The sequence below is a fragment of the Leuresthes tenuis genome, unplaced genomic scaffold (genome assembly GCF_036924035.1).
Source record: "Leuresthes tenuis unplaced genomic scaffold, fLeuTen1.0.hap1 SCAF_10, whole genome shotgun sequence".
In the NCBI taxonomy this organism is placed as follows: Eukaryota; Metazoa; Chordata; class Actinopteri; order Atheriniformes; family Atherinopsidae; genus Leuresthes; species Leuresthes tenuis.
The window spans coordinates 12,745,765-12,770,550 of NW_027325364.1; the positions used below are offsets into that span (position 1 = coordinate 12,745,765).

The following is a 24,786-nucleotide window of genomic DNA, read 5'->3' on the forward strand; positions in this document are numbered from 1 at the left end:
ACGAAGCCCAGTGTGAGGTTACTGAAGTTATTTTTATTTATATTAGACTCTCGAGTGTAAAAGGATGCCATTCAAAAGGAGCATTGATAACCATACAAACTCAATTCAAGGGTTAACAAGGTCAGTCGGCGAGGAAGGGGATTCAATGAAATCTCAAATCGTACTATATATACACAAAACACCTTGGAGAGATCTCAGAAACCCAATGCTATACATAGTTTTTATTGCTTGTTACGGTAGAGCTACTGCAGCACCAGTAGCAAGGATCATATTGCTATGTACCTGCTGTCATTGCATGGGAATTGTAGTTCTCCACTCTCAAGACTCGAGTGGCAGTTGTAGTTCTTCATTCACTCATTTAAACAGGGCCTTGGTAGCCCTCCGGTATTTCTTTTAAGAGCAAAGGTTCATGATTATTGAGATATTATAGACAGTGAGATATACAGAGTACCATAAGGTCATACAAGGAAAATACAGAATTGCCACCTATAAAAAGTAATAAAAAAAAATATATATACCAAGTGAAGGAACTGCATAACCACAGAAAAGAATGTGCCATGTTGCTACGTGCCAGTGTTTTTTTTGTTGTTTGTTTTTCTTTCCGACACAATATTCATATAAAAACTTGAAAATAAACCAGTGGTACAGATACATGTAAGAATATAAAACTACAACGTAGTAGCGTCAATACCATTCTGACTTGCCTCACCACTGTTCACAGTTTACACAGAGATTTGGACAAACGAGGGGAGAGAAATAAGACCAACACTTGGTTCATAGCTTTGCACAAACAACCAGAAATATCACAGCTGGTTGTGTTAGCAGTCCTTTCAGGACTGTTTCTTTTAAGTGCTTTTAATAATAATATTCAGTGGTACTGACGTTACACACTTTGAATTCACACCTAGCATTCATTTTTATTTAGATTAGTTTCTTTTTCATCTCATTAAAGTGTCCATTCATATGAAAACTAAACGTTTTTTTTCTATACATTTTCTAACAAAAGAAAAAAAAAATAAATCAACGTGAATACAGGTTCCTCGAATGGGGGGGGTTGGGGTGTGATTGACTTCCCCCATAACCAGTCAGCATGCTGGGAGAGTACTGTACTTCCATAAAAACACGAAGGGATTCAACAGGAGACGGTCCGAAGTTGTAGAGAGAGAAGAAAGAGAAGAAGAACATTAGTTAATTGAGCCTGTGGAGATCAACGCATCAGAAGTAGTTTTTGCATTTTTATTTTCATCATCCAACCGATAGGCATCGACACGATTATTCACACTTTAAACATTCCAACAACTGTAAAAGTAATTTTATTGTGAATATTAGTTTTTTATTCCGTCCTCAGAAGCAACTGCATTTGGTCCGTGTAATTTTAAGGGATAATATGATCAATACCTTTACAACCCTGTTTGGGATGTAAGAAAAGTTGGGATATAATGCAATTATTTACAGTTATCTACAAATACCTTAACTCTAAGAGAGAGATTAGACAGCCCCACCCCCCCTCAAATAGGTGCACAATTTGACTTGCTTGCAAACGACACATCTTGTGTGAAGTGCTGGAACAAAGTTAAACACAAGGCCAAGCCACAGCGAGGTCGAGGGCTCGCCACCACGTTAGTCGGTTATCGAAGCGAGCGTGAGCACTAACAGCAGTGACAGAACGGCACAGACCGCGATGGCGTCACAAGTACAGAGGAACTCACAGAGGGGGGTGGGGACTGCCTGTCAGTCAAGGGTAGGCTCTCATAGCCAGGGTTGCCATTGGAGGAAACGTTTGGAGTCCTGTATAGAGATAGAAACACAGAAGAGACGGGGAGAGGAGGAGCAGAGGATTAAGAAGAGAGGGGAACAGGGGTGAGACACATTGAAAAAGACAAAAGGAACAGGGGCCGTGGGGTGACAGGACCCAAAGACAGGTAAAAAGGGAAGAAGGAGAAAGAGCGATTAGAAATAAGTGCGGAAAACCACAGCACTCAGTAGAACTAGAAGATATTGATACTACTGGTACTCAAGCAAGGCTCCATGAGCACCAGCAGCAGACACACAGTCCACTCCTGACTGATGCCTGCCTGGATTGATAAAATAATGTGCATAATGCAATTATATGCATTTAGGACTGATTCATCAGTCGCATTTTAGCTGTAATGTTGTTTCCCCTAATGAACTTGTTTATCGGCTTTATAAAACCCAGAAAGCTTTTAAAACAGATTCAATCTCGAGTGGACTGTATTTTCAGTGTGAACTGACTTTCTGAGACTTGTCAAGATCCTTGTATTTCTGTGTTAGTATTATCTATGGGAGCAGCCAACGTGAGCATCTGGCATTAGCATTAGGAAGTGAAATCGTCCACATTAGGCAGCATAAACTATGGGTGGATTCTTCAGAGGGGAGAAGAGTGAAAGAGGGGGAACCAAACAGAAAGCAGGAAGGATCATGAAGAGACGAGCAGCAGGACAGATCCAGAAAGATTTGGACACCACAGTGAGGAGACAGATGAGCGGGATGCAGGACAGGAGGGGTGTGTGTCAGAATGGGGGGGGGGTTACCTATTGTCAACCTGAGCCTCACATCGCCGGAGTTTTTACGAGCGCAGCCTGGTCAATGACAACCTCCTCCCAGCACAGCAGTAGCATACTGCTGTTTAGGAGACAGGGCGCCATTTGAGACCAGATCTGTGAAACGTCCGAGCGGCCTACATCGTCTGTCCTGAAACACCCGACAGACGGATAGACAGACACACAGACAGACAGACAGACCTCTGGAGTTGTGTCTGTTTCTCTGCCTACACTATAGTCCATATTGACCTGTCTGTGTGTCTGTCTGTAATGCATGTGCTTAACCTGGCAGCTCTGTTGATGTGGACTCATCCTATGTGTGTGTATATATGTGGAGAAAAGTGCGTAAAGCTATCACTCAAACTACCTAATCTGCCACCTCTTGTGTAATAATGTGCACCTCATCCAGCAACTCATTGTATGCGTCATCAGTGTAACTGTGTGATAGTTTTGTGGTTTAAAGGGAGAACATGTGAGTTCAAACTGCATGTTTGCAGCAAAAAGACTTTGTGTCTGCACAAAATCATCTCACCAGCGTTCAGTCAGTCTCTGTGTTCTGTATTCTGGGCTGTTGTGTTATTTTCTGGGAACTAATCTGAGAGGTTCAAAGCCTAATGCTGCCTATGGGTCCAGATATAGACACAGAAACACAAGCTTGATGGTAATAAAACTATATCTCAGAGCAAGTTCCTCCTCTTGAAACATCTGGGATGTTCTGTCTGTCTGTCTGTCTGTGTGTCTGAGTGTCTGTGTTACTCACGGGAGGGGCGGCGCGCTAGAAAAGGGGGGTGTCCACCCGGCCCCCGGGTAATTATAGAAGGGGGTCATGGCCCCTCGCTGAGACCCCGAGGACGCCTGTCTACGTGCCTGATGGGAGGTGAAGGGGTCCTCACTCTCGCTGTCCGAGTCGTCGTACTCCTCTGAGTCACTGTCGCCGTCCATGAAAGAGACAAAAAAAGGGACACATTTTATTTATTGTAATGGTTACATATTAAATACAATATCGCAGAAAAGTATGGGGCCACCCTTCATTTCTTTATTTTTTTTATTTCAAGGAGCCAGACAGTTTTGTAATCTCCTAAAGTGGTGTTGAGCAGTAGTTCTCCAGATTTTCTGAAGGTCTTTTAAAGATTTTCATTGAACATTGGCTGCTTTTTAACTTATTTTCAATCCAATCCTTGTAACTGACTAATTTCAAATGTATTTTTTGTTTGTTAAGCCACTCAATACTTACCCAAGAATTATTCAAGCATAAAAAAGGCACCTAACTCAAGAGCTGAACCAGAATTGTGTCTACACATAACAAACAACTTAGCAAAGGAACTAATTAAAAATGTATATTTAGGCACTTTGTTACTAGCAGCCTGTAGCAAGTTATTTGTTTCCATTTACTTAGTCCCATCTATAAAAAATGTCAGCAATAACACAGTTTCAAAGACAGAAAGAGCTATTAGCTGAAAACTTGGCATATCTCAGCATAGTGTGTCCTTGAAGAAATCTGAGGAAACTCAACAAGTGGAGGACAAAAGAAGAAGTGTCAGGCCTAAAAATCTATCTACAGCTTATGAACAGTATCTGAATGTAAAAAAAATCCAGCAAAGATCTGAAAAAGGAACCTGAGAGATGCATCTGGACCTTCAGTCGATCCATTTAACTGATCCATTTGTTGATCCAAGCCTATTTAGAAATGGTCTCCATGGAAGGATGGCTGTCAAGAAGTAATTTTTACGGAAGGGAAACAGGGAGAAAAGGCCAATAACACAAGAAGTGGACTGAAAATCAGTGCCAACAGGCCTCACTAGATCCCAGATCTCAACATTATTTGAAGCAGTGTGGGATCATCTTGAGAGAGAACGGGACAAAAGGCAGCCAACATCCAAAGAAGAGCTTTGAAATATCCATTAAGAAGCCTGGAGAACTATTCCTGAAGACTACTTCAATGAGAAGAAATGAGAAGAAAGCTTGTCCTAGCGGGTTCAGGCTGTGTTGAAGAATAAAGGCGCTCAGACAAAATATTGACTTTCAGTGTCGTGAGATTGTACAAACTCTGTTTCTGCCTTTTATACTGTATCTACATTAATGTATTGGCTTGTTTCAATGTATCGCTGCAGCTATATGTACAAAGAAATAAGGCACTGCTCAAAACTTTTGCACGGAACTGTAATTCATGTATTTTTCTTAGGATCAGACATCTTACAAGCATGAATAGACAATGACACAACAGAAACTGGGCACGGACATGTATGCCTCTGGCTATGTGTGCATGCACAGCAAAAAGTCCAAATACTGACCTCAAGCTAAATAAGACAAGGATACGATTATGACCCTTTAAATTAGTTGCATAATAGGATATTATATTCCTTTTTACATGTTACAAGACACATTGATGACTTATGGCGACAATACAGCCTCTGTGCCGCCATGGAAATGTCATGGAGAATGTTCATAAAACACAAGCCAAAAGGTCAATTGATCTGGAAATTCTGGAGTCTGTGGAGCATTTGTTATAAACAGCACTCTGTGTCACAAGATGCTTTGAAAACCTCCAAAAGGATGCAATATTGCGATAAAGGTGTATACATGTCTAGATAAAGTGACAACGAATACTCTACATAGCTTAATTTGACTGTCGCTTATTCTGAATATTACGGTAATTTATTCGAGTAAAGCTGATCTTCAGGTCTTATTCAGAGTAAGGTCTTGGCTAATGACACAATATAACATGTAGATAGTCAGTAGTCTACTAATGTTTTGTAACATGTCTCATTTATGTCGTTTTGCATCAATTTGTTATCATTCTTGGTCCGTTCTGTGCTATTTGGAGTATCTTTGTGGTACTTTAGAATCGCTTAATGGTTGCTTTTGTCTAACAAAGTCGATATTCATATCTTTAAGGTTCTTTTGTGTCTTATTTTGTTTTCTGCCACATTTTTTGTCTCATGGTGTTTCTGTTGATATATCAGAATTTCCTTGTGGTTATTAACATTCCGTTTAGGTCATTTTGTTTCTAAGTGCAGCCTTCCTGTCTATCAGGATGTGCATTTTACTTAACACGTGATAATATGCCACTCTCCTAGGACTCTTGGGTAAATTCAGTTACTTATCGCATATCTCTTGGTCACCATTTATGATGATTTGGACACGAACAGTTCAAAGATATTATGCAAAGCCACCAAAGATCACCACTAACAACTACTCAACTACAGGACTGTATCTTACAGTTTGCTGATAACACTTGAATAAGCCTCTTTGTGGTTGTTTTGAATATGAAGCTACAATTTCCCCTTATCTATCATAACTTTGCTTCTATATAGAAGAATACTAAAACACCCAAGAGATATTAAATCCATCTGAAGTGCCATAAAGAGAGCCAAACCTCAAGCTTTATTGAAGGCATGACTCCCACCAGTATTCATTGGGCAATAAATGCCAGCTAGCATTGTACTGCATATTGAAAGGGCTGCATTTAGCTGTGGGGGGGGGATATTACGGCCTTTGTTCTACTTTCCCTATATATATTATTTATTGCAAACCCTCCACCACACACATTTCTTTTGTGTATATCTCTGGGGTGCACACACAGGCCCACTGTTTCTCACCTGGGGAAGCTCCTCCAGGCACCAGGCAGGGAGCAGAGAATAGCAGTGAAGGCCAAAGCAGAGAGGAAAGAGTAAAGGGAGAGGTAGAGCAATCCCTCCATCCCATCATAACACAAGCCTTTTATGGAGTCAATGTAGTCCTAAAACAAAATGCCAGAAAAACAAAGACATGAATCTACAGGAAAGTATAGACGCTTTGGCTTTAGAATTAGTTTTTATTGCTCATTCATAGTTGCCTTGTTGAGGCCCCGGCAGTTGAGCAGTGCCACCAGCTGATGAAAGTTGCCCTCTGTGGAGTTGAGGATCTGTTGAACCTCCCTGAGTGATTTCTGCAAGCAACACAAAACTGCCAAATGTGAGAAAACCCCTGACAAGACGGTTCACTTGTAGCCTAAAGTGTTATTTCTTGTGCACAAATGATTCACATACCTCAGCTTTGGGGAACTGCGGGAGGGCATTTCTATCCAGACTGGAAAGGTGTGTGTGAATATTTGAGAGCGCCCTCTGCGACTGGGTCATCAGCTAAATCCAACAAGTCAGCGGAGTCAGTGGAATTGAGAGCTATTATTTTGCATTGCTGCTCAAAAATATCATTTTTTTTTATCATTCTGAATATGTAGCTGTTTGTGTGTTTGTGTGAGAGGAAAACTGTGCATCCTATCCTTCCTGCCCTGCAGAAAGTCTGACATTTGAGCCTTTCACTAAAGGTAAATGGGTGAGCTACATGCCTTCAGTCTAGTGTGCTGATGTGTGAGCATGTAACTGACAGAGATCACATTACCTGCTGGAATGGACTGTTCATGCGCCTGCTGCAGGTCAGATAATAGTCCAGCACATCTGAATGACCGGCAAAACAGCAGTACACAAAAGATCAATGCACAATGGAAAAAAACATTCATCTGTCATTCTATATCAGATTCTGCTAACAAAAGCGCATTTGGCAGGTAAATCAAGTGCACGGTAGACATGGAAAACAACTAGCTCTTCCAGAAAGTGCTGCTTGGACACTGAAGCGGTACCTGAGCTGGTCCCCGTGTTGAACTGGGTGGAGTTGAGGACGAATGTGTTTGGATCAGAGCAGAAGTCGCTGAGAGCCTGGCATCGCAGCAAGAGTGACAGGGAGGAAAATAGAGGATGACATGGAGAGATAGAGGGAGAGACAGACAGATGGGCCCAGAAAGGGAGGGAAAGAGAAAATGATCACAGGGGAAAATGTTAGTAGACACGCTGACCGACTGACACACTTACTTCTGCAGATATCTGCCTGCAGTGTAAACCACGGTGCCGGATATTGATCTGCCTGCATCACATGCTGTTCTGGAACTGATTTTCCGTTAAATCGTCAACTCTTTTAACATCCCTTTCCTCATCATGTCTGTACAAAACGGTGGCCTACTTCTAAAGAGGATGCAATTCAGTTCAGAGATGTTGCACCCTCAATCACTCAGCTGGAAATCGCCCCACCAGAAGAGGGAGCGAGAGCCACACAGAGAGCCTGGCGACTTGATTGGGAAAGCAATGACCCATGGCAGGATGGAGTGAGCCAGCCCACAGCTGGCCCATTGTTTCCCTGTCAGTGACCAGGGACAGAGCAGCTCTGTGTGGACCCACATGCTTTGGGACATCTCCCACCAGCCCCACATAACACAGACTCTTAAATTTATCAGAAGCCCCGCTTCATACAGATCAAAACTTCCCCTCAGAGAGAATGACGTCACTTCATAGTTAAATATATTGTCTTCTGTTGGGGACATAAATGTCGCCTTTATCCTTGATAAATATCACAGTGTTAAAGGTTTTCTTGACTGGGTTGCCAATTCGGTACAACGCACTAATGTCGTGTCATAGCACTAAAGCTCACTTGGACCTTTGCTCAACATTACACTCACACCTCTATTGACGTTTTATGTAAATGCAAAAGTGGCCGAGGCACAGCACTGCTTCGAGCCTGCTCTGCTGACAGCAAGCTGATTGTGTCCCCACTCTTTCAGTCTCTCTCTTCTCTAAGAGTGATCTCAAGATGCACTCTCCCGCTCTTCCTCTCCCCTCCTCACCCTTGCTGAAAGGCGTTCTCTTCTCTGTCTTTACTTTTCAAACGCCCACAAACTTGCAAGCACACTTGCATGTGAAACACGCACTCCAGCGCACAAACACGCTTTGTTCACAAACGTGCACACGCTCATTGAATCTTTAATCTCTGCCCCATTTTCCTGCCTATTTGATCTTCTGCCATAACCGCAGAGTTCCCTAGGAGGCAGGTCTTTTCACGGTTTAGCACAATGGGAACAGAAATCACACACTAACATGCACAGACTTCACACAGGCCTGCCATCAGGGGTCGGCCTTCTAAAGCTGTCTTCTCTCCCATTCATTTCCTATTCCTGGAGCCATGGCACTGCTCACCACAGCGGCTTCTCTGGTTCTACTCACCACCACAGTGGCTGTCTCCAAGCCCAGGGAGCCCCAACTCAAGAAGAGAGCCAGCCATGCCAGCATGGTCATCCTGTAGGGGGGGGAGGGGGGGACAGCACAAACTGCTTAGCCAAGAGGACACCCTGACCATGAGTCCAGTGTTGTATGGTTTGTGTCTGGAGATACGAGAGTGTGTTTACTCACAGGATGAGCAGCCAGCGGGCTTGCTTGGCCAGTCCCAGTAGGATGAACAGACACACTATAAGGTCAAGCAAGAGCAACAACACATACGAGAGCCACCTGTAAAACACAAATGCACCACATAAAGCGGATGCACTGAAATTGAAAATAAAAACCTATAACACTTTCTTTCTTTTGGTTTGTGCATATGGTGTTACACAAACACACACAAAGACAATTATATAAGCCATTTTCACACATGGTATTCAGTGTCAAACAAGCAACCACTGTGAGGCTGCCTCGATGGTTTTCAGTTAGAACGATCGTTAATGCTGCCTAGGGTAGGTTTTGGTTGTGATTTTCTGTACAAGGCACTTAGAAAGGAAGGCTTCGCCAGTCTGTATGTGATAAGACTTACTGAATTTGAATGTTTATTTGGTGAAATAACTATGAGTTAATAATCATAACTCATGTTCATAACTCATGTTCCAGCTGGTGCCTGGGATGAGGGGGCTACAGGTCAAAATCTGAGGCCAGATCAACTAAAAACTTTGATGTAGAAATACCTCTTTAACGAAAATTACGCTATTTAAAAAAAAAAAAACATATTTCAATATCTTATCTAATGAAGTGACATCTCCACATGTTTATGTGGTTGAGCATGTCTCTGCACATGTTACATCAAAGGGTGTCAATGTCCAACCAAGTAACTTCAAAGGCAGCAGTTATTGGAGACTGTAAATCTGTTATAAAACAACATTTGGGCAATCCTGTTTCTAATTTAAAAGCCCACAATTATGGAACAAACTCTTACATAAATTTAGCTTGGCTTGAACAAACACTGAGATGTACAACACTGCATAAACAGCACACTGGGAGGTGTTAGTTCAAACTTTTTTTCTCAAATTTTTTGTTGCTTCTTTGTCTTTTGTTCTTGCCTATTTCATAATGCTGCTCTGTGTACAGCTTTCCCATTGTTTGATTTTGTTTGTTTTGTTTTCCTTACAAACCTAACCAAGGACAAGGTCTGCAAATTAAAAGTCAATTAACAGTTCATTTTTGTTCATTTAAAACAAACTATGAATGAAATAAAAATGTAATCCTTTGTTTGACTGGAGTCACCTGTGCCTCTGTCACACCAACTAAGTTAGCATTGTTCATACAGCCCCACCCACCATCATGAAAAAAACGTTCCCAGCGTTTCACCGTATCAGCTCACCCATGTGCAACATGTGAACGAACCATTGAACGCACCATCGATCTGTGCGGGCACAAACAGCTGCATGTGGGTGTCTTTTTCAGACATAAGAATAAAAGCAATACCACTGTAAAAGTGCTTTGGTTTTGCAAGTTTCTTTTGTCTTTTTGTCCCCTCACTTAAAGCAATTATTCTTGGGAAAATATACAGTTGAGAAATGTCAAACTACACCTCCTTTCTTTATACATTCTTCCACTTCATTTGGGATTAAATTACTTATTATTCGTAGTTCCCTGATATAAAACTGCTGAGACGTGTAAAAAGATGAATAGGATTCTGCAGATGTGATATATTTGTATTTTATTTATAAGCTAATATAGACACAGGAGGACTCAGGAGGAGCTTGAACCTTATTCAGCCTCATGCTGTTAAAAGACAGGGATGAGGTTTGTTACTGAGAACACTGTTATTACTTAATGGACAGTATCATTACAAGGATATGCTTGTGGTATTTATTCATCAATTATAATGAGTCCATTGTGGAATGCACCAAGTAAACCTTGAACCTTCTAAGAGGGAAATCATCTTATAATCAAAGAAATATATACTTCAACATGCTCATCTTAATGAACGTGCAACATTTATGAGAGGCTTGCCAGGATATTTGTCTCAGCCTCTTACAGCACTACAAGAACAGGGTGTTAAGGTGTGAAGATCTTTGTACAAAACAACCAAAAGGGTTTTGTAAACTCAGCTTTTATTCATTTGAGAAAAAGTCTGTAGACACAAAATATTCGGACATTACTAGCACCTGTTTTTGACAAAGCCTAATCCCGTACAATGAAATAGAGATTTCTAAGAGAGAGTTGTATAAGCAATGCAAATAAAAGTCAAACTGAAAGCAATTAAAGAACACAAACAGCTTTCAACAATGTTAACGCTAACTGAGAGGAAGCTGCCAGTGTTGACTTTTATTAGTGAAGCAGCAGACTGAGGTTTGAGGAGCATTTATTCTTGTAAACTGAAACATTAAACCTTGTCAAATCTGATATTAGGGTGATATCATAGTAGTTAATTATTCTAGATTTCCGGGAAAGAAACTACATAGTTTAGTAACAGTGATGTGGACAGTTGGTTTTAGCTTGAAATACCTGCTTCAGAGCAATTTTAGAAAATGTTGCGTCAAAAATGAATTATTCATTTAAAACTGGAAACTGTATTATTCATATATGCTGTTTTGAATTATGTGCTGCCGGTAGACTGAGTTGACATTTCTGCATGTTCAGCTGACAACACTGTAAGTCCTCTTTCTAATAAGCATCAATTCCACCCTTCTTTTTAATCATTTTTGGGAGACTATTCAGAAGCAAACACATATTTGAATGTACCACCTTACCTGTAGTCCTCGTTGACCATCAGCGTGTTGGCAGCCCAGCCAGGTGAGAAGGGGTTGGGCAATAAGCTGCTGGCAGGCACCACTGTTGGAGCCACGGAGGGCGGAACAGGTGTGAGAGGAGTGATGGATGCCCCACTGACACTGCTGTCATTCCCCAGCCCTGCGTCCACACTGGACCGAGCCAGGGAGATGGAGGAGAGAAGGTTTATGACGTTCTCAGATAACCTCCGGCAGTTGCGTGTCGACACCAGGAAAGGTTTACTGCCGGAAAACAGCTCCTCCATTGAGGTTAGAGGGCCGGAGACAGAGAGCTGCAGTCCAGTAATTGTGTCTGAAATCTGGAGGGGGAGGAAGGGAGAATGGGAGGGGAGTTAAGTGGGACAAAAACCACAAAACAGACTCAATAACACTCAGAAAATTTTAAAATCAGCTGGCCAGAGTGGTTGAGATGTGGACATATAGAGTGGATGCTACTGCTTGGCCCACATAATCTATTACACAGCCGAGAGGTCAGTGATCATATCCTGCATGTAACAAACTTAGAAAACTGGAAGTCTGCACTTAGAAGACAGTTCAAATGACTTAAAGTGACAAATGACAGGAAAAAAAATCAAGATAGTAATAGTAATAGTAGTACGGAAGGGATGAAAACACCATTTTTCAAAAAGATATTCCCTGATTTGGTGTTTATATGTTGGCAGTAGGAGGCACTTTCTAAAATGTCAGAAAGTTTTTTATGTCATAATCAAAAACTATTTGGTGACCCATCGCACCCTATGGATGGAGGACATAGTCCATTCTGAAAGAGACTTCTCCCTGTAGAACAGAAATGTGATCATCCGAAACAGCTTTGTACAGATTTGCAGTGGGACTTTCCTCTAACAGATCCATCCAATCCCCTCACTGTTGGTGTAAAGGTCTCTTTTATCATTTCTATAACGTCTGTATCACGAGTCACTACTTAATCTGATACAATAAGTCAAAGTCAGAAAAGTAAGTTTTAAGCTTTAATTCCCATCTAGTTTCAGCTTATCATTCAGGATAGTTGTGCAGTGATACCAAATACTGCAATGATACTTAGATTAATTTCATGCTATATATGTAACATTCAACTTAACATACAATATATCCTTGTATCAACATGAGTGCAAATAACTACAGATGAAATGTCTATTGACACAAGACTGGATACATGCACAATATGCAACATAATTTTTATCCATATTCATATATTCTCTACCTCCATGTATGCAGTGTCCCTCAAGTAATATATCTAAAGTAGAATGAAATTTAGGTCTTGCTCATTTAGTGATTTGAATTTTGATTTTGATTTAATTTCCATGGAAATAAATCAGAGATTTCACATTTGTATGAGGATATTATTAAAAACTAATTAATTCGACTTTTTAAAAAGCACAAAATGTCAACAGTATAGGAAAATCTTAACCTAACATAAACAAACCTTTGGATAATTATAACTGAGTAATAGTGTAACTCAATTTCCTGTCCCACTTGGCAACAGTGATTAAAAACTCAATAAAATCCTATTGTTGGTCGTTTTGTTTTCATTCAAATACCTTGAGTTTTATATTTCTGTGTGTACAATATTAATTAAATGACCAAAAGTATATAGAGGCTTGTTACATGTGTACTGAAAGTGATTATATGCTCAGCAGATAATTGCTCTTGACGGATACTTTACTGTGAAAGCAATATTCACATTCATAAGTTCACTTTTATCACAGCAAATGTAAACTCTAATGTTACGTGTAACTTTATAAATATGGGCCGGGATTTTTCTGCAGAATGTCCGTGTATCTAATTTACCGGCATATTTTAATGAGATCCGGATCAAAAATCCCTCTTGTATTTCAGTTAGTAAGACGTGAAACTTTTTACTTGTGCGTCTCCGCTGCCACTCATAAGTGTCATTCACACAGTTTTTCTGACCTGCATCCTCAGCAGAACAGAGAGGAGGGCGGACATTTATCAGTCTGACACATAAACCACTGCCCAACCACAGGGAAATCAATAAAGCAGAAGTTGGCATCTGATTTTCTTCCTCTCTGGGTAAACCACATGTACGTGCGAACACATCCTCCCTCTCTGTCACTCCCACACGCATATGAACAGCATGAAGCGGGGCAGATACTCTGCATGACATTTTACTTGCAGAGAGCAGCACTCACCAGCAGATCGATGGAAGCTAGCGTATAATTGGCTGTGAGAAGAGACGAGGTCAACTGATACATCCCATCATTAGCCTCGCTGTTGCCATAGAAACCGATGCCTATGGCAACACTGCAAAGAGGGGGGAAAAAAAAGAAGCATGAGAACATTGTGGGAGGGTGAACATTTGACAGCAGGAGTGAGAAAGAGGGATAGAAGAACAGATAACAGAGGCAAAAATGTAATGTTTAATTCACTGTGTATGTACATTTTAAATGAACGTGACAGAAGGAGATAGAGCAGGCCAGGATGTGATGTGTGTGCTCTGGGTGAGCATACCAACAGCAGAGTGCAGGAGAGGGAATAAAGAGATGATAGGGAAAAGGAATCTTAGCGTACGAGTTAAGCTCCAGGGAGAAAAATATTCGAAACATTAAACATCGCCACATGTTTGCACACTTTTCTGTTATTCAAATATTCAGATTAAGGCACAGGCCAGATGTTCATCAAATCCCCTCAAACCAAAGAGGAATGGTATGACCCAATCTCCCACAAAGTATGTGACCCAGATTAGAAAGCAGGGGGGAAAGGAGGAATGTGTGCCTGTGTCTGTATGTGCTTTGCATTTCAAACTGCCAAATATGAACGTCGAGAGGCAGCTGGGTTTTAAAACCATCCACATATGATCGAAGGCCACAATCTCAGAGTGCTCAGATTAATCATTTTAAAAGAGGTTAACTGCAACGTAATTTTCTTATTCACAGAGCGCTCAGATACTGAGAATCAAAAAAGAAGACAACCCTGACTAACATTACATTGCAGTCCATGAGGGGGAGACACGAACCACTTCATCAACCTTCACTCTGTGTATGATTACATCATTATAAGAACCGAAATCAAATCTGCAGTACATTATGCTCAATGTAAGCGCAATACAGTTTCAGTGCAAATAAAAGTGGAGGAAATGGACAGGAGCATAATGGTAAACACAGCTGAAGTAGTAAAGTGCACTTTGAATTTCCTAATAGCACACAGCTGACTGTAGCTTTAGATGGAAAACATCTGATGGGCAGCAGAGCATTCCTTCAGTGATTCAAACTACTGGCACACAACAGGGTATCAGACAGACGTCAAGCAGCGTTTTTGTGTGATCCACAGCGACAACAATGTGTGGACTTCACTTAATAATCACCATTGCTGCGGGGGAACACCGGTGTGTAAATGACTACTGTACTGATGATCTCCCTCGCACACACACACACACACACACACACACACACACTGATGTAGAAGCATTAAAATCCGCTCACACCACGCTGCTGTTAGCTGCGGTTGGGAAACAGCAACACAACGTGACTAAAGGGGAGGCTTAAAGCCACATGATGATGATGGAGGTGATAGAGTTAGCAGCTTGTGGTTCACAGCATCACTGCTGTTTGTACTTTTACAACTAAGTTAATTTGGAAGCCTTCAGAGAGGATACATGATGTTCCTTTAATATTTTTAACTATGTTTCAGTCTTTTATTTAGCTTGTTGTTCAACTATAAAATTTACAAAATAACCAAATCTGAAGTTCAAAGGGAGGGGAAAAGAAGACACTTCATTTTCTGACGTTCCTTTCTCACCTCATGATGTTACGCAGCTGCATAGTACCCACCTAGTCCCTAGCAAAGCACACACTCAAACTAAACTAAGTGGACTGAGGAGCTACCTCGCAGTCCACCATAATTTCCTCACTAGAGCCACATTTGCTAAAACTAAAATGTCTTAGTCATAAGCAAAGCTTGCTTGATGTTCTGTCCTGATACACACCTACCATCTGACAGACTTGATGACCTCATTATAACTCATTATGTCTGTGAAAATCTCCAGACAGTAACAGGACAGTGTTTCCAGCATATCATTTACTTGATGATGGAATTATTTGTAAGAAGACCCCTAGGATACTGATCAGAAGGAGCTAATTCAGCTAATGGCTCAATAATGGCTCAATAATGACTCAATGACTCGATATTTCAAGAGACAGTTTGACACTTTATGAATTAAATTGGAGCCAGCTCCTGGCTCCCCTTGGTGTTGATACACTTTGAGGCACTTCCACACACACACTTCTCAAAGAGTGCGGCAGTATCCATCTTTTATATGCAACCTATGTGCTAACTTCAGCTTTGATGTGCATGTAGCCAGAGTTAATGTTAAAATGCTGAGAAACAATCAGCAACTGTGAAAACCAATAAGTGAGTTGAAACTAATACAGAAAGCGTGGTTTACTGTGTCTTCATATCACTCCTTTGCATTAGTATTAGGAAAATACACAGATTGCAAGAAATTTTGAAAATGACGACACCATTGCATGAAATCAGGCAACTTCTGCAGGTCTTTCCTTGCCCTCTGTCCCATTCTGGTTCAAACCAGGTCTGATTCTGGTGCTGAACTGGAACAGATCTGCTGTCTAACTCAATCTATCAAAACCACCCACCAGAGCAGTGCATGCTCTCTTCTGGCTGATCCAGTTCAGCACTGGTCTTATAACGGGGGTTACCTATGTAACCATAGACTGTATGTAACTGAATGGACCGACTCTTCTTTCTGCATTCAGCCACAGATGTTGGCAATGTTGGAGACAGAAAGAACCATAAGTAGACAGGTGGAGATATAAAGTGATTCTTGAAAGATGATTGTACTGCAGTGAGTTTTCTTTGAAGAATATCCACTCTTTCTTTTAAACTTTGACACTGCTGTCAGAAGAACCACCGGCACACTGTCAGAGAAAGTGAATTTAGCTAATTAGACAATCAGCAGGGTTATATGCAAAGTTCCAGTTCGACCAGGCCATCTAACTGCACCAACGTCCTTAAAACAGTTTACCTGCACGGGAGAGGAATCAAGTTATTGACCCAAGTATGTCTAAAGCCATAGAACCAGGAAATACGACCATATTAGTCCAGTGCTTAGGTCTCTGCACTGGCTTCCTGTCGCTCAGAGAATAGACTTTAAAACAGCTCTGCTCATTTACAAGTCTCTTCATGGTCGAGCACCAAAGCACATCTCTGATACGTTAAGAGCCATATGAACCGACTCGAACTCTGAGAACCTCGCTGCGTTTGAGTTTTATGCTCCTAAAATCTGGAACAGTCTTCCAGAAGATGTGAGGCAGGTGAGACAACTCTGACAATGTTTAAATCCAGTTTTATTTAGCTGTGCATATGACAACTGAAAGTATTTTATCTGCACTCTTTGCTTTTAATTTAATCAATTAATGATTACTTTTATGTTTCAATTATTTTATTTGTCTTCTTGTGATTAAATGTAGCTGTAAACCACCTTGAATTGCCTTGTGTTCGAATTGTGCTCTACAAATAAACCTGCCTTGCCTAATATCCATATTTACTAAGACATGATTAAAATATACACCTGTGAAAGCATTCGAATAAACTGATGCATCTGTAGGGTTTTACATTTGTAGCTGGTTAACATGGTAACCAATCTGAGGGTAGGGCCCCTCCAACAATAAACAATAATTCTGTCAGAGGACTGAAAAAAAAAGTTATGTAATGTAACGTACAATATATGATTTTTTTTAATTATATCTTTGCTTTATGTAAAACATTAACAAGGGACCCAAACCAGACAACTGTTTAGTGATGCCAAACAGTTAAAAACAGGCAGGTTTAATATCTTGTGAATGTATCCTGTATTGTTCATACAGTGATCAGCTGCTTTGTATGTAAATTTATAATCTGAGCACTGGATAGAAATCTGATGAAGTGGAGTAAGAAGTACATTTCCCTCTGAAATTGACTGGGTGAAGAAGTAAAAATAGATGGAAAAAATTTGAATTTTACTACATAATTTAGGTAAATGTACAGAGTTACAGGGGCAATATTATATTTAGGCTTTACGTTACACTGATGCTCATTCAGTACTTAAACTCAGGACTTTTACTTGCAAAATATAATTTTTCCTTAATATTATTGTCTTAATATTATTACACTTCTTCTACCACTGCTAAGAAAACAACATGTTTATATATTGATGTTTGATTCCTGCTTCTCACCAGCAAAGTGTGACAGCGGCAACCGCCACCCATGTGACACAGCAGATGCCCCGCCCCTTCTTCCCACTGTAACCGTGACCCGTGCTGCCATCTTCATCCTCCTCATCCTCCTCTGATCCCTCGCTCCGGTCACCACGGTGACAGCAGCAGTAGTGTATGAGGAAGGAAAGAATCACCAAGAGGGAGACAACAAGAGCGATGGCTGATACACTGGACAAAACCAGCAGAGTCTGAAAAGGGAAGAGGGGGAAGAAATCAGCAGATGACTCAGTCAGTGTTAGAAACGGTACTTTAATTCCATTTTTACAAGTGAAGAGGAGCAACTTCAGATGGTGAAATGCCAAGTAATCCTGTTAAATTCCATAGACTGTTCCGCCCCCATTAACATCAGGGGATGGTGATTATAAGAGTGTGAGCGTGTAAATTCTGCCTTTCAAAGAAAAAAAAAATACTGATACATATTGCATGCACGTACTCTGTACAAATATACATAACCAAAGACGAAAAGGGACTAAGTTTAAGTTGGTTAAGTTAATGTTAGTGTTAATCATCCATGCTCATCTCAAAAGTTTTGACCCATGAAACCGTGATGTTTGACACTAAGCCGTATCTGACTTTGCTTTTGATCAGGCTCCATGTCATAGAGTCAACATTGATGAAATGCATTTTGCTCAGATACATCTCCACAGTATTATCCTACGTCCATCTGCCGGTCTGTCACTCCCCACTCCTCCACCTTCCCACTATCTCACCTCCTGTTCTCTGAATCCCCTCCCCATCGCTCCACTCTACCCTTCCTCGTTTCCCCACGTTCTCCCACTCTCTTTCTATCCCCCACTCTCCCGTCTCTTTCTTTCTATCCACACCACTGAATCTCTATTAATAATCTGTGACCTACTTAAATACATTCACTGCCACTCTCTCCAGCTCCCGCTCTCACTCGGTTCGCCTTCCCTCTCTCTGCCCAGTTTTCTGTTCAGCAACCTCTTCGCATTACTCATTGCCTCTCTCATTCCCTCTCTCTGTGCACTTTCGCTCTCTTTTTTCTTTCTGTTCTGCAGGATAATTTGCGCTCTCCCTCCCCGCCCCACCTCCTCTTTGTACCGCAGAGAAGTCACAAACACTCTGAGACACGGCTAGCTGGAGCATTTGTATGAGAGCTTGTTGGAAAAGAGGGATGAAAGGTTGCCTCTTACTGCAGAAACAGCACCATGCAGACAAAAGCAACTGTGGAAACCTGCAATCTCATTCCAAAATGTTGAAAATAGCTTCACTCTCCACTGCTAAGAGGAGCAGTACAGCATGTTAGGCAAGGTCAAGAAATTAAAAACAACTAGAAATGAGCAGAGAGGTAGTTGCAGGGGTCTAGTGTAATCTTCCTACCAATAACTATAGAAATAAATAGGTATGAGAAAGTGTTTTAAAGGCCTGTAAATGCAATTGTCATGGCTCTGCAGGTTCCTGTTATATTAATGAATTTAAGGAGGAGTTTACAGAACTATGTTGCCCATCACACTACTTGACTGTAGGAAACTATACTTGTACATCTATACGGAGCAAAAGCACCATAGTTATTATGCAGCGTGGCACCTCAGGCTGCTTGGCGGCAGTGTGTCAGTATGGTATGAGTGCTGGTGGCAGGAGTTCATTACCTGCTGGTACTCCCAGCTGTCGGGGACAAAGATGTTGTCCCTCATCTGCATGCTGAGGTCCAGCCGGGGCAGGGCGTGACACACTCTCACCCATATTGAAGGGGTATAGCTGGGTACCGTTGTCATGGCAGCCATTTTCTACTGCCAGTGGTCCCCTCCTCCACCCTGTGGGAGGAAAGACAGAGGGGTCAGAGGAACCAGGATGTGAAGTAAGAACATGGGGAGAAGAAAGGGGGCATGAAGGGGTGAAGGTTTTCCTGAGAACATGGCTGAGCCGAAAAGACACCGAGGTCACCGACTGCGCAGACTACATGTTCGATCCGTGATCTCAAGGGTTGGGAATCGAAACTCAGTTCTCAATAAGAATCAATAAATAAGTAACAGCTACTCACTGAAAAAGAGTTTTGATTCTTCTTATCAATTCCTGAGTGCACCCATAGACAGGCCTTAAAAAATGAAGGACAGCTCTCTGTCAAAGCCTGTGTACATAATTAACTATTATATGTGAGGAGGCATCATACTCATACGATAATGGACATTGTAAGTTTGAATGTACTGTGGCCTCATAACGAGAAGGTTCCCAGGTTGAATCTGGGCTGGGCTCTTTACGGGTACTGTGGCTTCCTCCCACCATCCAAAAACATGTTAGGCTTATTGGTGATTCTGAATTGACACATTGTGAGTGTGCATGGTTGTTAGTCTCTGTGTTGGCCTTGTGATTGACTGGAAATCTGTTCAGAGTGTACCATGCCGCTCGCCCAGTGGTATCTGGGTGGGCTCCAACCCCCTGTGACACTAAAGTGGATTTAGAAAATGGATGAATGATCAGATGATGATTTTCTTTTCTAAACATTAAACTTCTTTCTTTGTACCGTTCTAAAATTAGAAATCGACCAAAATTGGAACTGAAAGTATTGAAAAGATTCCCAGACCTAATGATCACCTGTGCCAAGCAGTTATAGAGGTTTAATGAGGAGTGTGAGTCAGAGTAGACATCTAAGGCACAGTGGAGGCCCAAATCTGATGAGGAGTTTTATTGCAGTTAAATAAACTATGGAGTTTGCCAACATCGTGGCAGCAGAATTAACACGGACTGGATGAACAACAGCAACTCCTCACAAATATCATACACTACAGAAGAATACCCACTCGTGGTGTGCATGTGATGTGTTTAGGTAAACTGATTTATCTATTTTCAACAAAAATGTCCATTCCGTGGGAAGTTAAGGTTTTCAGACATTATCATTTCCAGCTTTTCTTTGCTTTATATAATCTAATATTGCCTTCAGTAAATTAAGTGGTTTTGATGCTCTTAATCAGTAAAAGAAACCAAAGAATTGGAGATTAAAGCACTGTTGGTATTTGTTGAGAGCTGCCGTGTTAAACACACAGAGATTACATTACAACAAATCAATGCCTCCCTCTTCACCTTACAAAGAGAAATATATGAATGAGAGGATCGTGAAGTGGACACGCAGCACGGAGTCTTTGAAGGGTCCTCCTGGGAGACTACATACAGAAGAAGTGTGTACAAGGTGCCGTAAAAGACAAAAAGGTTGATTGTCATCATCCGCTGTCCATCATTCAGCGTGTCTTACAAAAGCCGGTCAAGGCAAATCCAGTTTTCCAAAAAACACACTGACATCCTCATTACACGCACAAAGCCAGACGGAGTGCAAGACAGAGGCTGGTAGGCTTCTGATACCGGCTGCACAGATTAAGAAACCATCAGAGCTTTACTGTTTAGAAGGAAGCATATTAAGAAAGAGGAGAGAACAGATACAACCATTCACAACAGCATGACATGTAAAGGGTTTTAGAGCTCAGCTCAGTGCTGATATCACAGACAGATACAGCTCTGCAAAGATAATTCACACATTCTGAATTAAGGGTCTGTGTTGGACTTTAAGGTCTTTAAAGGCAACAGTGATTCATTCAATAAATGAAACTTTCAAACAGCCCAGTGTTCTACTTTAGAGATGCTTGCTTCTGTCACTATTGATTCCTCGCACCGTTCAATACCATGCGTGATAAAAAGTTTTGATTTTGCCACATGTCATATTCAATGCCAAACAGTCTCACCATTCAGATTTGGGTCGGTTGTGGTCGAGAACAAGTCAGCAGCTAACCCACAGGCCAGACAGGGCTGCTCTAAGCCCATTACAATAAGCCTGTTCACCTTAATGGTTCCAACAGCCCAACTGTCACAAATCAAATCACTGCCAGTGCTCCATTTCCGTTATTAAAACTGCACTGGACATGGTGGTTTCCACACTGTGAGAGCTACATCCCTCCACCACACCTCAGCAGTGTAAACAACATGTGAGTTCTCCGATGTTCTTTTAGCTTACGATCATTCATCTTGAATGGATTCGTTAGACGAGATCTTTCACCGGAGCTGTGAAGCAGGTCTGTGAGGGACATTTATCGCATTTGGATGGGTAAAAGCTTTACAAAAGGCGTAAAAAACAATTAAGAGAATAAGTCTGCAATCAAAGGAGAATCGGTCTACTTGTTGAGGTTAAACCCACCAGTAAAATGGGTCAGCAAAGAAAAGCATGACCCGTAATGAATGGATTTTTCAGTGAGGGGTAAACAAGATGTGACGGAAGCGGAATACTCCATTTTCAAAACAATTATAAGAAAATGATGATAGATATTGATCCTTCCCATGGGAGCAACCTCTTGCACGACAACAATGCGGTGAAGATATGAGACCTAAGAAATGCCCAGTTATGACAGTTGTGGGGTCAAAGTTCAGGTAAGATTCTCCTCCAACCCAGAAAGTGGAGGCAACCTAATGAGGTGCTGATGGAAACGAGGTGGGGTGGGGGTTGGCGGTCCTGGAGCAGCAGTTACTCAGCAGTTGTCACAGATAGGAAGCCTCAAGGTGACGTGATATCTCCTGCCAGCCTGTTATTATGCCTGCTGCCATTGCATAACTGTAGGCAAATAAATGTGATTCTGAGCTGAGCCGGTGCAGAGGAGAGAAAAAGAAAAAGAAAAGCGACAAGAAGATGGAACGAGCCCGCCAACTCTCACCTAAGCATAATCTCAGAGAATGTAAATCTGCCATGTTATGTGTGCATGAAGCTCACACACAGCCGAGGATGAAACTATTTGCACGATATGGGACTCCATGATGTCTGGATGTAAAGAAAAGAGCCATTTTGTGAAGCAGCTAATGAGAACAAGGCTGAAGCATATTCTGTCAGCTGGATTTAGGATCATCTGTAGCACATGAAAATCATCTCCACCTTTTCATTTTATGAGACGACTGCTCTGAATCACACTATATAAATAATCTAGTGCATTTGCTGCTGAAGTGATGCACATTTCCAGTTTGCCTCATAAAATCTGTAATGATTACTGCCTGAGTTGTCGTCCAGCTGCTTAACAACAACCTCCTTATTGAACATGATTTATGTTACAGCATTACATCTTCACGACATCAGTCAGGAGAAATAAATCCTCATCTTTGTAAAGCGGGACAAGTTTTCATTATCGACCATGTAAAAGCGTTGTAAATCAAAGGATTCTTCTCATTTAAAATTCCGTTTTCACCTTGCATTCATCTGCAAAATGAATACTCCGCTCCAGTCAAGTGCAGGCAGCTGACCGGAGGTAAGAGCTCATAGACAAGTGCTCGGCATGACATGAAGTTGAGGGGCAAAGAATGTGTCCACACTGACTGACCCAAGCTGAATGACCTGAACAAAACATTATTTCAGATTAAACAATCCTTTTGAAAACGGAAGTTGGAGGGAAAAATATTCACTGGATACAGTCAAACCATTAGAGCATCATCTGATAATATGCATCCTCTAAAAATATTCACTGGAGACGACTTCCATTAGGAGCGATGGTTGAAAAGATAACTATGACTCTGTTTTGTCAGCACAGTATAATGATTCCATTCAGTACATCAACTAATCAAATAAGTGGAATCAAAATAAGATGCACTTTGAATTTGTGAAATTCACATTTACAATGCATCAAATTTCACTCAGCGGACTATCAGAGCCACATCAGCTATTAAGTCATAAGAAGACAGGGGTCAGTCTCTTACCTCTGTCGGCTGTGTTGGGAGATTTCTCTCTCCTTCCGTCTCTTCTCTTTGCCGGTGTCCGTGAAATATTTGCCCACTCAGATGGGTATACTGCCAGCCGTCAGCACTTGATGCTTTTGAAAAATCATCCTGCAAAGATGGCTCTGATGCATGCCAAAAAAAAATGTCAAAATAAGGAGGAAAATGTTAGCCGGCAACTCTAGTAGTTAGTGAAATATTAAATGGTCAATAATTGTGTGGTAGTCTGGTGACAGTGGAGAGGTGCTTGTGTTGATGGATGGGAGCGGAGCTCTCAGCGAGCGCGAGTTGGTGAGAGAGAGAGGGAGGGATTAAGATTGAGGAGACACCCCTGAGGGATTCTTTATCGTTGCATTGTAGCCCTTCGTAGCTTAACGCCCAAGCGACTTCACAACCCAGCAGTGACACGATATTGCCCAAAGATAATTAATCTGTTAACGCGGATTAGCAGGGTCTAACCCGTGGCTAAATTGATTCCAGAGGCACACTTCTGCTGCCGACCCCCCCCCCCCACAAACATCTACGCGCATCCATCAACCCAACCAATCTCTGCCCAGACTACCAGGCTGAACCCTGACCAGATTACTAAGGCAAAGAGTGCAAAAGCAGAAGTGCCCCCCAAACTACGCGCACGTAACGATCAGGAGGAGAGATTTTAAAAATCCACTCACATGTTGGATGCAAAACAGGGAACTCCTGCCAGACAGAGAGTTGAGAGGTGGAGATGCACTGAAAACTAACTAAGAGAGGCAAATAAGCACACACACACATGAATTTGGAGAGGGGGGAGATGCAGAGAAAGGCAACATGAAATACTGAGGAGGGGGAAAATGGGTTCCCAGGGTGTGATGCTGAGAGAAAGAGTAGGGAGGGAGAGAGATGGAGTGAACAATGAATAGAGAGGGGCAAAACAGCGTGCAGTGGGTTTATGGGCAAAAGCAGTTTTCAGTGGAAGCTGCAGGACAGCATCAACAGTGATTCAGTGGCATGAAGGCGGCGAGCAACATGCAACGACATGACAGAAGTGACGACTGCACCATGATGGAGATGCTCTCTGAGCGACTGGGCTGAGAAACGCAAATTGAGGACATAGTGGAGGAACAAAGCAAGGAAGAGTAAAAAGAGTACAGTGTTTGTCTTTCTATTGGAGAGAAGGGGGGCAGAGGAAAGCGAGAAGAGAGGGAGGGGGCGGCGTAGGTTTTTCTGTGTCACTGAAAGAGAGTGGGGGAAGGGAGATAATGCGAGCGAGGGAGCACACAGTGGAGAACCAGGGAGCATACTCACTGACTCATATAGCCTGCGCTTAGTGTATATGTGTGTATGTATCTGGGAGGAAAATGGGGAAGAAGACAGAAAATCACATTATGCATGCAAGAGTTCAGCTCAGGGAGCGTTCATACAGCCTCCGCGTGTCTACGTTAGAGCACAGCAACAGCAACATCCATCACGACACTCGTAAAATAGAACCACTCAC

General features: G+C 41.8%; 1 protein-coding gene across 4 annotated transcripts; it reads right to left on the reverse strand.

Moving 5' to 3' along the window:
* Positions 1 to 13: 13 nt before the first annotated feature.
* Positions 14 to 24,722, reverse strand: ttyh1 (tweety family member 1). Of its 4 annotated transcripts, XM_072394137.1 has the most exons (16): positions 23,984 to 24,722; positions 23,295 to 23,437; positions 19,226 to 19,390; positions 17,574 to 17,803; positions 13,536 to 13,647; positions 11,347 to 11,684; positions 8,777 to 8,872; positions 8,591 to 8,663; positions 7,180 to 7,255; positions 6,942 to 6,997; positions 6,590 to 6,682; positions 6,397 to 6,489; positions 6,161 to 6,300; positions 3,322 to 3,489; positions 1,710 to 1,788; positions 14 to 1,104 (listed from the first exon to the last, which is right to left on the reverse strand). In XM_072394137.1, the coding sequence occupies exons 3-16, from the start codon at positions 19,358 to 19,360 to the stop codon at positions 1,021 to 1,023; spliced, it is 1,773 nt and encodes a 590-aa protein (XP_072250238.1). In that variant the 5' UTR covers positions 19,361 to 19,390; positions 23,295 to 23,437; positions 23,984 to 24,722; the 3' UTR covers positions 14 to 1,020. The 4 variants fall into 4 exon arrangements, with proteins under 4 accessions (XP_072250238.1, XP_072250237.1, XP_072250239.1 ...); XM_072394136.1 differs by lacking the exon at positions 23,984 to 24,722 and having other exon boundaries at positions 23,295 to 23,847; XM_072394139.1 differs by lacking the exon at positions 23,984 to 24,722 and having other exon boundaries at positions 1,018 to 1,104; positions 3,429 to 3,489; positions 23,295 to 23,842.
* Positions 24,723 to 24,786: the final 64 nt, after the last annotated feature.